Source organism: Pezoporus flaviventris, unplaced genomic scaffold (assembly GCF_033815535.1).
Source record: "Pezoporus flaviventris isolate CSIRO_AGI_PZ_B2104156 unplaced genomic scaffold, CSIRO_AGI_Pfla_v1 ptg000031l, whole genome shotgun sequence".
NCBI lineage: Eukaryota > Metazoa > Chordata > Aves > Psittaciformes > Psittacidae > Pezoporus > Pezoporus flaviventris.
Genome location: NW_026892579.1, coordinates 60,564,387 through 60,579,692, shown reverse-complemented (window position 1 = coordinate 60,579,692; position 15,306 = coordinate 60,564,387). Strand labels below are relative to the sequence as shown.

Below are 15,306 nucleotides of genomic sequence, written 5' to 3'. Positions count from 1 at the left end.
TCTTCTTTTTAATTTTCCTTTAGTTTCTGATCCTGAAACATCTGTGGGTGGAAACCAGCAGGGCCTCCATAAGTTGCCAGCAGGTATTACTTACCTGAGAGTGTTATGGGCCCCAAGTCACCTGGAAATACATCATGCAACAGGATCTGCTTTAATGCTGGGAAGAATGTTGCGAGGAGAGGTGTTGCTGAATATTGATGAAAACAAGCAACTTGGCTTAAAGAAATAACACACAAAGTTGTTTTTAATAACTGTCTAGATGCTTAGAACAGGCATCTAAAAGCTGAATTCTATTGACATAATCTCTTAATGAGGCTGCAAAGATGTTTTCCTTCTCCACTGTGCCATTTCAAATGTTTTACCTTTCCCTCATGTTTGATTTTTTCCCAACGCCAGTCATTCATTTACAGCACTCATGTTGATTTAAATGGGTTTTGGATCAGACTCCAAGTTACCATTTCCCTTCTGTTTGAATAGGGATTTTCTTTTATCCAGAGGAAGGAAATCAATAATTTGTCATGACAAACCAATGCTCATTTGGATTCACAATCATGCAGTGAACTCTTCTGTCATTTTCTAAAGCAGTTTAGGATAATGGAAGAAGAGCCTCACTTGTGATCTCTGCTGTTTTCTTTTGTTTCCCCGGATTGATTTAAGTTCCATGCTCCATTTGACCATTTGTAAAACAGATTGCAGTAAATCTATCATTTTGTTTGTTTTAAAGGCAGTACTAACTTTTTGCGCTTTCTGTTCCCTGACTCTTCCCCAGGGGGACCATTCAGGGATCCATCAAAGGATTAACCTTTGCCATGACAAATTAATAGATGTAACTGTAGGAACAAGCTAAACGATAAGGCCACAAAGATGGTCAGGGGTCTGGAGCATCTCTCTTATGAGGAGAAATTACGGGAGCAGGACCTGTTTGGTCCAGAGAAGACGGAGAGGGGATCTCATTAATGCATATGAATATCTCAAAGGCAGGTGCCAGGAGGATGGTGACAGACTCTTTTCAGTGGTGACCAGTGACAGGACGAGGAGCAGTGGCCATAAAGTAAGCCACAAGAAGTTTCACCTCAACAGGAGGAAGAACTTTATGTTGAGGGTGGCAGAGCACTGGAACTGGGTGCCGGAGGGGTTGTCTCCCTCTCCACATGGAGACATTAAAAACCTACCTGGATGCTTTCCTGTGTAACCTGCTCTGGGTGTTCCTGCCTTGGTGGGTGGGAGGACTAGATGATCTCCAGAGGTCCCTTCCAATCCTAATGATTCTGTGATACCTTGATGTAAGCTTGCATATTCTGTACCCTTTGTTTCCACTTGGACTTTTGCAGATGGCAGATTATTTTTTACAGTTCCCATCCTCTTAGGTGCTACCACCTCTGAAATCCCACCAGCACATGACTGCTCCCCATCCTTGGCTGTCTCATCACAGAGAATGCCCCAGGTACTTTGCTGTCTGTGCTTTCCCTGCAAGCGTTTGGGGATTGCTGAGGCAGCCTGGACCCCTGAGGAGCTGAGCAGCTTTTTGGCCATGCAGGCTAACGATCAGAGCAGAGTTGGGGGCCATGGGTCTGAGGCTGTCCCCAGCTTTGTTCCAGGACTGCCTTATCCCAGCCCTGGAACAGGCTTCTGCACAAAGAGGGCTGTCAGCGCCTTGCCGATTGCCCTGTGAGGAGCTGGTGTGGGGGGCAAGCTAGAGCGGGGGATGTAGGGGCACTCCCAAATTTGTATTTGCTGGGCTCAGAGGAGAAGCTGGGTGCTGGTGACTGGTCCTGGCCATGTGTTTTTGGCCCAAGTATTTATCCCACCTTACCCTAAACCTACCTGAGCATCGGCTCCTGCTCTGGGGGAGCCCCCATCCCCCCTGGGAGAAGAGCTGGGGACATAGGGAGCTGCTGCGGGTGCTGAACTGGGGCTGGTGCACGGGTGTAATTCGGGTGTGTGTGAGAGAGAGGTGCGGGAGGGTTGTGTAGAGGCGGGTGTAGGGGAGGGGTTAGGAGTGTGTGTGTGGGGGTGTCAGGGGCGATTCTCCCCGCCCGTGATTGGCAGCGCAGCGATCTCCCCTCCCGGCGGGAGCTTCCTTCCCTCCGGCCGCCGCTGAATTAGCGCCGAGGAGGGGCCGGGAATGCAGAGCCGGCAGCGCGCACCCCCGAGCAGCCCCCCCTCCGCCCCGCTCCCCTCCTGCCGCCGCCGCCGCTCTCCTAGCTTGTAATCCCCCGTTATCCCTTTTCCCCTTCCCCTCGCATCTCTCGGGCGCTTCCCCGCCCGTCCGCCGCCCTCCCCGCGGCGCGGCGGGCTGCCTCCGCGGGCGCGCAGCGCGGGGCCATGCCGGCGGGGCCGCCGCTGCTGCGGGGTGTCCTCCTTCTCCTCCTCTTCCTCCTCCTGCTGCTCTTCCTCAGCGCCCCGGCCCGCGGAGCCGTCTACACCAACCATTTCTTGGTGGAGCTGCACGGCGGGGGCCAGGCGGAGGCCGAGCGGGTGGCGGCGGAGCACGGCTTCGGCGGGGTGCGGAAGGTAAGCGCTCGCGCAGGCTCGGGGCGCGGTGCCCTTCGCGTTGGGGTCCTGCCGTGAGCAGAGCCGGCATGGTCCTGCCCGCCACTTCCCATGCGAGGAGGGACGGAGCGGGCGCTTGCCGGCTGTCCCCGCGTTAACCCCCCTCTTCCCTAGGGAATTCAAGGAGTAGCGGCGCTGAGAGCCGTTGCCAGCACTCCTCGGGAGCAGCACGGGAGGGTGGTTTTCTTGGACTGGAAAGCAGAGGAGTTTCCCACATGGTAGCTAGGTGCTTTTTGACTTACTATGTAAACATCCTCCAATTGAGCTCCCAGCCTCTCGGGGCTCGGGAGCTGGGGCTGGGGCTACCCGGGGCTTCCTGCGCGCGGCTGCGATTGAACCTGCCCGGAGCACTTAAAAATAATTACAGCCCCATCGCCATGGAGAATCTTGCACGCAATTTAAATGAAAGCTTTCACAGGGTGATTGACGCTCGAGTTTGTGAGGCTGGTGGCTTCTTAACGTTCCTGTTATTCTGCTAGAGAAGCAGGATGCACCAGCCTGAAGAAGCTGCTCTGTGTGAAGCATGATGAGCAATCGGTGCTTGCCACTAATGAATGTGAGTTGGGAAAGTTCAAGTGTTATTGGAGGTGGTTTTCTCTCCTGAGGTCCCAGGAAATCCGAGGTAGCCACAGTGGTGGGGAGTCTCTTCCCAGCTCCTGGGGAGCCCAGCTCCACTTGAAATCTCACCCATTCAAATAGTTATTAGACCTCTCAATATTTTAGGGTACAGTCTGATCTGGGGTGTAGATGGGGAGAGGCTAATAGAGTGCCCTGGTCAATACAACTCCTGGCAAACTGAATGCCCAGGCAGCACTGGGCTTGGAGGAGCATGGAGGGAAGGGAGTCGGGAGCATTGCTGCTTGTTAGGGTTTTATCTTCCCCTGGTAGTTATGCAATGAAAGCCTGATGCTACTTCCAAGGAAATAGAATGAGAATGGTACCCGAACTTGGATGAGTGAAATGGCTTAAGATCTTGATTAAAAGAATACATGTAAAAAACTGAAAGAGCATATGAAGTGAGGCTCCCTGCCTCGGGCTTCCTTGTCTCACATCCAGTGGGAGCTTGTTAGAGAAATGAGGACAAGATCATTGTTGCTTTGACCACTGCCAACTCCTGCTGCTGATAAGATGCTTTTGTTTTTCGCCCACAGCCTTGTCCTGATAGTGACAGAGCTAGGCTGCTGATGCCCATGGGAGAGTATCCATTGTGGGGATTAGATCTTGTTACATGGAACTTTGGTACGCCTTTTTGGTCAACAGTTTTCTCTTTTTATTCCCCTCCTGTTCTCCCTCCCTCCTGTCATGGGGTATCTGACTGATAAGGCCTTATAAAGAGGGGAAAGTTCCTTTCTGCATAGCTGAATTTTGTATTACTTTTGCTAGACGCTTTCAAATGATCCTGTGGCACAAGAGACAGGGGTGAGAGGATTTTGCAGAATGAAGAAATGCAGCTTCTGGGCTGTTGCAATCCTCTCCCCTCCACCATGCCTCTCCCCAGGGTGGCTAGGGCACATTAGGAGATACACAGCTTCTTCATGGAAATCAATCCCGCAGCTCATCTCGGCAGAGAGCTGGAGGAAAGTCCCTCGGGTGTGCGAGAGGAGAGTACCTGCTTTCCAGTACATGCCGCGGGGGGGCTGCTTCCCGTGGCCACGGCTGCCTCTAGGAACGGAGCGGAGCAGAGCACAGCCCTGGTGTGATGTGCGTGTGCTCGCAGGGTGGGGGGGGCCGGTGGTGGCCGTGGCTCCTGTACCGAGCACATGCTGTCCCAAGAGGTTTTGAGGTTACATCATCCCAGTCCCTAAAAAGGCAGAAAGCCTCCCACCCCTCCTCCACAAATGCAAGTGGAAATAGCACCCTGCTATCTGCAAGGCAGTAATTTTAGGAAATAGGAAAAGTTTGTGGGGTTTTAGCTGTGTTGGAGGATAATGCATGAGAGGCTGATAGCAATCCCCATTCTGCAGGGGAAATCTGTAACGGGGTTTGGGTGGCGATAGTGGGCTGTTAATAAAAGCTTGTGCCATCTACTCCAGTGTCTTTTCAGTATTGCTGAGCTGCAGAGTCTCCTCATCTCTTTTGCTATCACCAGGCTTCTCTCTGCTTACAGCCTGCAGAGTCAGCTTGCACGGTGGTACAAGGCAGAAAGTTGAATGTGGTTGTGTGTGTGTATGGAAACAGAGCTCTTGATGGTAAACTCTCAGGGGAAAGTAGCATGTGTAGGTGTGCTGTTTAATGAAATATCCAAAAAATAACAGGACCCCCCCCCCCCAATTACACCATAAGAAGTGATCTGTGTGTACTTCAGCCGCGCATATTGTTTGGATAATATAATGAGTTACTTACTTAAACCAAATCCAGTTACCTTCACCCCCATGGGAGAAGAGAAGTTGTCTGAAAATAATCACCTTTATTTCAGTGCAGGGACTTTCCCATTAGGAGCACAAGGGCACATTCAGCTTTTTTCTGTGTGTGGACTTAAGACGTATATGAGAGGGATTTCTTGTATGCATGTGTTACAGACCACTCTTAATGTGACTTTATGGGAGCTGATTTTTAAATTACATGTTTTTAGTGCATATTTTTTTTACCTAATAACAAACAATCTCTGGGCAAGTGGGTGTTGCATTTACTTAACAGCAGATTTCTGCAGAAATGCAAGAGAAAGCATTGCCTTGAAGATTAATGTTATGGACCCTGTGATGCACTTTCTAATTGATTCTTTGGCCATGCTTCCTAGCATCATTCTGAAACCACTACAAGACCTAGGTGGGCTAAAATGTGCACTTTAAATTCAGTGCTTGATGAATTGATTAAGGGGTTGGTACTTGTAAACAGGTGCCTGTGTTTAGATCTGGGATCCTAGCGTGAAGAGTCTCAAAACCACTGATCAATTTTCAACCTTTCCTGAATTAATTCCAAATTACCTGTTTGTAACTCTGTGCTCTTTGATTCTTTTTTAACATTTGCAATTTTTCAATCCATTTGTACCTACCAACATTGATTCTATGTATTCCTGGAGAAACAGATACTGTGATGAAGCATATCCCTTCCTTAAAATGGTTAGTCTTACCATCTGAGCACTCAGGAGTCATGGGGATGTTCCCCTAAGAGCTACATGTGAGGACTGCAAATGGAACAACTTTCTCCCCCCCCCCCCTTTTATTTGCATATATTGGCATGGCTGCCACCAGAATACATCTCTTAATGCAGGCTGAGAAAGCTGCTGTCTGACCTTGTCTTGCAATTCTTAATTCATTTCTAACAAGGGGAGTTGTAAGAAGCCTTTGGAAAGGTCTCCTAATTGGAGATAGAGTTTAGGCACCTCTTTCCATTTCATCAACACTGAGACTGAGATAATCTGTAGAATGCCACCATGGCTAAATATTCCTCTTCTGAAGTGAAGGGTTTTAAACAATTACCCTTCAGCGGCCTCAGATTTTAAAATAAGAACCAAACATGAATTTCAAAACATAAAGAATTTGATGTTTTATGTATTACCTGATCACCTCTCCCTCTAAATCCCAAACCCCATGGTACCTCTCACAGCTGTGACTTTTCTGCTTCCCGTTTTTGCTTAGGAAGCTGCTGGCTGAGAACCAAGATTTCTGGAGCTGGCCAGGAATTTCTGGATGAAACATTGGGAGCTTTGGGTTTTTTTTTACATTGCATAAATTCAGACTTACTGAAAACGAAACTTAACAGATAAAGAAGCTGTATTTCTTGCTGCAGCAGCCCACTTCTGTGCATCTAAGCTGGAGCCTGTGAGCTGGGAGTTGATGCGCTGGGGAAGACAGACCAGAAGGCAGAATAATGGGTTTGCAGCCTTGAGAGCTCTTTGCAGGGGTCTCTTTCTAGGATCCTGAAAATGTCGTCCTGCATTCCACTCACTAGAGACCTGGAAGTCCCCTCCGGTACAGAGCAGCCCCTGCATCTGGAGAGGAGGTGCTCGCCTGGCTTGATATTTAATGTGCCAAGCTATGATTCTGCATGCCCAGAATGCACTGTGATGGACAGATGGGATTCTGTGTGTAAAAAAAACCTGGTTCCCCTGTACATGTGTTTATGGATATGTATGTCTATATACATATATATGTTTCTTGTTTCTTTTCCTGTACTACCTATGCATGGAGCGAAGAAGGAGGAGTTTCTCTTACCCAGGCTTCTGTCTGACACTGTGTGTATATATTTTAACCAACCAATTTGTGCACATAGATGGTGGTCCACACTTTACAGATAAACATACCTGTGTTGCCTTCACCTGAGCTGCTGACCCAAGTGCTCATGAAAGTGTTAGTTATGGCTAGGTGAAGGCAGCATGGAGGATACAGACATGTTCCTGTGTGGAAACAGATGCTGAAGCAATGGAACATGCCATGCAAAGAGGAGGCAGAGAGCCCAGACCTCTCCACATGGGCCCACTGGAATCCAAGGACTTTGGATTACACCTCAGACTGCAGTGTTTCCATGCACTAATAGGTGTTTAATAATTAATTAGCTTTGTGTTTTATGCTGGCCTAGAGGAAAGGATATTTGCTTCCAAAAGTAATCCTTTATTATAGAAACAGGAAAACCTCTTAGAAGTTACAATGTAAATTTTTTGAGGAAACCAAGAGCTTTAATTTCCTAGATTTCACTGTTGCAATTCTGTGTTACTAAGAAAAAGTAAATTCCATGCGAATGCTAATTGTGCAACTACTGAGATTTCAATGGGTCGCCTTGACATAACAGCAAATGCCTCAGCTTCCAAGAGAGTCTTGAGCTGATGTGCTTAAATTCGGGGAAAGATGCAATTAGCTAGCAGGAAAAGTTTGATCCTGCTGTGGGAAGGCACACTGCTGGGTCGTGATGGAGAGCTCCTTTTCCGAAAAAGCCCTGGAAGAAAGTAATTGGGAGGTGCAGGGAGAGCAGCCATCTGTGTTTGAAGGGATGCTCATCGGCTCCTCGCAGGTGGAGTGCAGGCACCAAAACGGAAAGTCCCATTTGCTCCTATTTACACTCAAGAGGAATGTTAGTGGAATTAAATAAGAGTTTCGCTGTGCTTAGAGAGAGTTTGTCTCATATGTGGAGGTACTTTATTTATCTTAAAATGATGCTTTTTTGATTTGGGGGTTTTTATTTGGTTTTGTGTTCTGCCTTGGATGCAGAAAACAAATCTCCCATTACTTAAATGTACTTGCTTATGCATGTGAAAGCTGTAAACTGTCAACAAGAAGAATGTAAAGCCCAGGCTCAAGAACATCCCTAACCCAGTTTCTGTAGAGCTCTTTCTCTACTGGAGACTCAAACCAACTGCATGTTGGTGGTGAGTGCTCTGTTTGAGGTATAAAATAATTACCTTATCCGATTTTTATAGCATTTATTATTTGAGTGTAAAACAAGAAGGTCAGACTCCCCGGCTATAGATCCCTGCTGTAATTGCTCTGTTACTGTTTTGAATACATGGTGTAGTTCTGTTTCTCAGCAAAACATGCACATTAAACCTTGCTTTTGCAGATAAGTTTTGTTTTGTTTGCTGAGCTACAGCTCAGTAAACACAAAGATCCCAAATTTTGGCTATTTATAAAGCTGCCTGCATTTATAATTTTGTTTATTCCATATTGCTTGAACTCACTGGCAAAATTGAACATGTGGTAGAGACCCAGGAAATGCACTGCGAGTAATTCTTTTTTTCACTTGTTTTTTTAATGCTGCAGCCCAGCTGGGGATGTGCAGTTATTTGTTTTCATTTAAATTATATTTAGTTTTGCCAGTATCAAGGAGAAAAATAGAAAGAGAAAACATAATGAAGAAGTGAGCAGTAGTTCCAGAGCACTGTGATGCCAGCACACCAGAACTGAACATGATGTGAAGCAGTCTATCTCCTGCAGTCTAGCCCCAGGTTCCTGCCTGATGAAAGCTTCTTGTGGTGTGGTATGAAGGCATCAGGGACAGCTTTCAGCTTCATGGGTGAGGGGCTTATGCAGTTGAGAAGCATCAGTGCTCAAAGTACGGGTGCCTGGGGGTACTGCCTGCTCCCTTTCCCACCTTGCAAGAGCTGGTGGAGCAGGAGCAGCTCCTCCAGAAGACTCTCTGCCAGAGGCTGCCTGCACGCCACCAGATTGGAGCCAGCATCCCAGGCCAGCAGTTTCAAGCTGACATGGCTCCACGGAAACCAGAAGTGGACAGTGGCCACCTGACTTGTTTGCTAGAGCCTCTGCTCCAGAGAGTACCTGTGAGGTGGGGGAACTACCAGCAGAGCAGCCACAAGTTTTTTGTTAAAGGGCAGGTTGGGACTTTGAGCAACCTGGTGGTGCTCAGAGTGGAAGGTGTCTGCCCATGGCAGGGGGTTTGGAACTAGCTGGTATTTAAGGTCCCTTCCAACTCAGTCTGTTCTGTGATTCTGTGATTTTGTAGCAGGAAATAGTCTGTTGCCATATACTGCGTCTCCTAACCCTGCTGGTGCTGCTTTTCCTAGTTCTGTGAAATCCCCTCAAAGTATTTGATGCAGTTATTTCTCTCCTTTGTACACCTCTGTGTAAATGAATCATGATGGTTTGTGGAGATAGCTGTGCCATGTAACTGAGGTTCAGGATTTGCACCAGCACAGATGGGATTAATATGTAGGAAACAAATCTCTGCCAGTTCCCTAGCTGTTTCTGACCTTGCTATGGAATTTACAGTCAAAGGTGTTCCTTTAGTATCAGTACTAGATAAACAAAGATCATTAGTATGGCCCTGCTGTCAGTCTGGAATCTCCCTTTAACTTTTAGGCTATTTCTGAACTCTACAACATCCGGATGTAGTAATTCTTTGTTTTGTGTTTGTATTTTGGGATCCCAGATGCAATGGCTCTGTCTGTGGCCCTACTTGAAGCTCTCTTCCTCTGGGTAGGTTTTTCAGGTGTTAAAAGCATTCGGAGGGCCATTTCTAAGAAGCAATATGGGTATCTGCTGGTGTTAATCTGCACCAAAGTTGAATTTGTCCCCTGACCTTAGGATGCAGAGCTATGCAGCAAAAAGATAACTGTTTTTGTAACAATACCCTGTCTTGTTTTTTATTGTCAGGCCAAATGGAAAGATCCTATTGCCATGCCCACAGCCAGACCCAGATGGTTTAGCTTACTGCATATGAGGTAGTGTTTTGTTTCTAGGTTAGCTGTTCAAATCTGGATTAAAACTCTAGACAAAAATAAATAGTCATTTCACTTCCAGCTTGAAGTACTTCCATCTGAGAACCTCTGGCATCCTTGGCATTTGTTTGTTAGCAGGCAAATGGTCCCAGAGACTGACAGCTCTGTTAGGGTTGGCTGCTTCTGAAAAGCACAGAGGTGCTTGAGTTATGTTATCTCTGAGAAGACCCAACCATTGTGTGAAGGTGGAAGACAGCCTTCTATCATTGTCACAAATTATGACAGGTATCAAGATATAACAGCCTACCCACACTTAGAAAACTTTAACTGATACAGTTAGAATGGGAAAACAAACCCAATAGCAGCACTTTTACTACCAGTGTAGGAGAACTAATGTGTTTAACTCATTCTAAGTCAACAATATTGGTAGAAATTTCATTTAAACTACAGCTTTTACCAGTAAGACCATGTTGATTTAAAAAAAAACAAAGCTAAAGTAACCCCACAAAAAGAAGAAAACAAAAGGAGTATCAGACTACCTGGAATAGTTATACAGGTAGTACTTTACAGTGTAGCTAAGTAAAAGTTTGCATGCGACCCTTTCCCTCATCCATCTATGGCATTATTCCAGTTAAAATTAAACCAGACAACTCAAGTTTCACATGCTTTTGATGAAATACTTACAAAGTGGTTGCTGAAACGTATGTAGAATTCATTTGTTATGTAGTTTCAATTAGTAAGTCCTTCAAGATGTCCGTGCTTATGGAAAATTCTATGAACTGGAAATAAAGCCAAAATGCTAAAATAAATGATAAATTCTGCCAGTTCTTGTTAAAATATTATGCCTGGGAAACCCTCCTATGCAGTTCCAATCTGTAGCGTGTGTGGATAGTTTATGTGAGAGCTGTATTAACAAACTCAGAGCTATGGTTAATGATCTAAAATGTACCTTTGTTCTGTAATGCTATCCTAGTCATCAGAAACCCTGCTCTGTTTTTCTTTTTCTTTCAACTTTTTCAGCTGATTAAATGGGTCAGGTCTCTACAGGATGCTGGCTGCATGGTGGCTATAAATATTGCAGCGAGCAGCCCAGAGCTTCCATCCATCCCTAGCTTCTGGCGAGAGGAAGCTGAGCTGCTCGACTATTTGTCAAATCCAGGATTTCTCCAAGTAACCTGAAGCAGTCTGATGTGTTGCTCTTGTTGTAAATCAAGACAAGCTCTGCATTTAACTCTTACAAATTCATTGAAAAAGCTAAATCTGTACTATGGAAATGGAGATTTAATTTCAGTTCAGTGGTCCCAGGCTGTGTTTTGGGACAGAAAGCACTGTCCCAGAGAGAGCTGGATTTGGTGTAGTGTGAAATTCTGCATGGCCACCACTCACAGTTATCAGCCAGCGTGAAATCTGGTTTGGTCATGGATTCATGACAGTAGCTCGAAAGTCTAACTCAGCTTAATGCTGGCTGTGTTCAGCAGGTAATGATAGCTTGGATCTAGAAAAGGGAATTACGAGTTAGCCTGGTTTTACCATTGATACACTGGGATTATAAACAATTGAAGTAGTGATAGCTTTAGGTTACTTGCTCATGGAGTGAACTGGGAGGTAATGTTCCTTGTCATGTATTGCCTACCTTCTCAAACAAAACTTCTGTGTAAATGCTATCTTCTTAGCTACTCTGTCCACAGAAAGCAAATGGAAGGAGTGACCTCGGTGTTTACATCAAACCAGTAGACAGTGTGTCCCACATACTCATGACTGAACTAGATAATTTACTTACCTATCAGAGCTGCTTTCCCCTGGAGTATAGAACCAAACTGGGAAAACCTGACCCCAAACAAATACATATTTCATTTTTATTTTTAAAAGTAGAGAAACTGGTACTGTTATCAGATGGGCATTGGATATTAAACTACAGCCAAACATGTGAATCTCTTCCCTTGATGGGTGATAAAAGAGGTGGGATAGAACTTCACCTCTCCCAGTGACAGAAGATTCTCCTTTCTGCCTTCTCATAGAATGGTTTGGGTTGGAAGAGACCTTAAAGATCATCAAGTTTCAACCCTCTGTCATTGACAGGGACACCTTCAACTAGACCAGATCGCTCAAAGCCCAGTCCAACCTGGCCATGAACACTGCCAGGGATGGGGCAGCCACAGCTTCGCTGGGCACCCTGTGCCAGTGTCTCACTACCCTTATAGTGAAGAATTTTTTCCTAATGTCTATTCTAAATCTCCCCTCTTGTCAGTTTGAAGCTGTTCCCCCTTGTCCTGTCACTACATGCCCTTACAAAGAGTCCGTTTCCAGCACAAGTGAAATGAAATACTGTGATTCTGAAATCTGCTCAATCATAGAATAGTTAGGGTTGGAAAGGACCTTAAGATCATCCAGTTCCAACCCCCCTGGCATGGGCAGGGACACCTCACACTAAACCATGTCACCCAAGGCTCTGTCCAACTTGGCCTTGAACACTGCCAGGGGTGGAGCATTCACAACCTCCCTGGGCAACCTATTCCAATGCCTCACCACCCTAACAGTAAAGAATTTCTTCCTTATATCCAATCTAAACTTCCCCTTTAACCCCTTACCTCTTGTCCTGTCGCTACAGTCCCTAATGAATAGTCCATCCTCAGCATCCCTATAGGCCCCCTTCAGATACTGGAAGGCTGCTATGAGGTCTCCACGCAGCCTTCTCTTCTCCAGGCTGAACAGCCCCAACTTTCTCAGCCTGTCTTCATACAGGAGGTGCTCCAGTCCCCTGATCATCCTCGTGGCCCTTCTCTGGACTTGTTCCAACAGTTCCATGTCCATGACCTGCTGGTCACGCTCCTCTTGATGCAGCCCAGGATATGGTTGGCTTTCTGGGCTGCGAGCGCACACTGAAGCCAGCTCATGTTCATTTCCTCATCAACCAACACCCCCAAGTCCTTCTCCGCAGGGCTGCTCTGAATCTCTTCTCTGCCCAACCTGTAGCTGTGCCTGGGATTGCTCCAACCCAGGTGTAGGACCTTGCACTTGGCATGGTTAAACTCCATGAGGTTGGCATCAGCCCACCTCACAAGCGTGTCGAGGTCCCTCTGGATGGCATTCCTTCCCTCCAGCGTATCAACCGAACCACACAGCTTGGTGTCATTGGCAAACTCAATCCCACCGTCGATGTCAGTGACGAAGATGTTGAACAAGTTTAGTTTATTGTGAGGAACTTCAACCACCCTGAATGAGTGCTCAATGAGTGAGCACTGTGCTTGTCATCTACTATGCAACACCAAGTGCAAGAGAAGCTTTTGCTTAAGGCTTTTTAGCAGCAGCCAAGATGTGGTAAATTAGCTATCACCATGACTGGTGGATTCTCATTGGTCCTGCAGGGACCTTACGCTTTACTGTGCAGTTAATTTTAGAACTGTGTTGCAGCTGAATTTAGTGATTTAGAAGTTAGTCTGAACCAGTTGTAAAGTGGAGCTGTAAATTCTAAATTTGGGTAAAGAAGGAGCAAAATTCAGAACTGGAACATGTTTGCAGGTTTGGAAAAAATAACATTGGTGGAATCATGGTTGTGAATCAGGACATCATCTGAAGTTTGGTCTTCACAGCATTTCTGTCTGTTAATTTTTACATTACCATTTTAGCTCCAAAACTTAACAATCAAACATACTTTTCTTCACTTAACTCTGAAACCAAACAGCAAATAGATTTTTTTACCTCTTTCTTCTGATGGGGATTAAAATACTCAATTTCATTCTGTAAAATCCCTTCCCCCCCCCCCCAATTGAACATATTTTAGTCATGTTAAATATATTGTATCTATTGTAATATATATGCAATAATATATTGTAATTTATATTATATTGTATTGTAGGGAAACCGGTGTTCCAGGCTCTAAAGGCGAACACATGATGAGTGATTAATTAAAAATCCACATGTACCTTGTTCTACTGGTGTAATAGAAGCAGGATAACATATCAGCACAAGCTGGATTGACCACAAGTTCTGCTGGCAATAAACTTCTGTTGCTTATTAATTGGTAGTAACAAACAGTAAAGACTTAATTTCACAGCTGCCTGAAAGGTCAATGGGGTAGGAGCAGGCAGGAAGGGGAAAAGGTGGTGCTACTATTTTGTTTCCTTTCACATTGTTACTGCTAGCATCGAGGCAGATTTGGGTCATCCTTCATCTTCTAATTTGGAGCTCTTGCACCCACTCAGTGCAGTTAGTCTGTTGTGATGATCATACTGTTGTGTACTGGAGCCATGATAGCACAAGTAATGGCAGAATTTGCTTCTGACCTGACTTTCCCTTGACAGAATCAAGCAAGTTTACAAAAATAAGGAAAACAGCCATATCCCAAGATTTCCTCTTTTCCTCAGTTCCACTGAAAACCTTTCTTCTGAAGCTTCCTTGCCCTGCTCCTACTCAAGCCTACTATCTCAGATTAAAACAAAAACGAAGCAACAGTCCTCCCCTCAACTTTAATATCAGGGTTTTGTTTCTTGTTATCCATCAGCTTCTCTCCCATCAAGCACATATTTTTCTCCAGGAATTGGCACTTCTCTGGGAACTAGAAGACCTGCTCAGTGTGGTCTAACAACCGAAACCTCCCTGTGAAACACTTGCTGTCAGTTGATTACTGCTTGGCAGCCTACCATTAAGCAGGCATGAAGAAAAAAGGGAAGAATAAAGGTTTTGAATAGAGAGCTACATATCTTCTTTACATGTTTGTCAGGGCTAGCATCTCTTCATTAGTGAAATTCACCTTTTATGTGATTTCTTGAGGAGCTCTTGACAGTAACCAGCTAATTTTGGTCTGAGCTGCTTTTTTTTTACAGCACTACTTCATTAGAGCTTGAATTTGTGACTTTGATTTTTGGGGCTACATTAGCTGAACGCTTGCACACATTTGTGTCTTACACACTTCACTACATGGACACAGATGTAAAAGTATTGCTGAATTGCTCTGCTGGAATCCAGGGTGTCAGAGTGTAGCCATGTCTTGCCCCTTTCTATCCTTGAGATACAAATACCAGTGGTTTGGACTGGGGCACACTGCATCTCAATGCTGATTTAAAAATAGCAAACTTTATCTCATGGCTTTTATCTCTGTTTTTAGAGCTGATGTGACACCAGGCTCCTGTGAGACAGTAGTAGTGAACCTGTTTGGTTATGAGCTTAAAAGGAGAGATGTGTTATAGATCAGGAGTGAAGCAAAGTGGCCTTTGCTAGCAGTGCTAATTGCTGTCAGCAATCCTGATCCAGCTCAGTTAGAAATACACCATGGTCACTTAAATTTTCAAACTCTAAATCAAGCTATTCCTTATGAGCTTTCCCTAAGGCAAATGTACTGTTATGAAGACAAGATTTCTATCATGTGTTATTAAAACATACTAAAATATTTGCCAAATATTTGTTAAAGAGGTACCTGATTAAATACATATATATGTGTAGATATACCCATTAATATATGTTTACAATGGCACTTGGCATTTTACAGTTTGAGTTTTATAGCATAGTCTATAGTGCTGTGCAAACATTAATTAAATGAATCCTATCAATAAATAACTAAACAAGTACTTATTAGACTGTGTCATTTTACATGCAAGGCATCTGAGATAACATTAGAGTTGTAATTGTTTGAGATTCTCTTGATACTA

General features: G+C 45.1%; 1 protein-coding gene across 1 annotated transcript in view; it reads left to right on the top strand.

Annotated features, from left to right (window-relative positions):
* The first annotated feature begins 2,017 nt into the window (after positions 1-2,017).
* The window catches only part of PCSK2 (proprotein convertase subtilisin/kexin type 2), a 108,623-nt gene continuing 95,334 nt past the window's right edge, over positions 2,018-15,306 (top strand). The window contains exon 1 of the mRNA XM_061461510.1: positions 2,018-2,514. Coding sequence (XP_061317494.1) covers positions 2,326-2,514 — 189 coding nt within the window. The 5' untranslated portion in view covers positions 2,018-2,325. The remainder of the gene's footprint in view (positions 2,515-15,306) is intronic.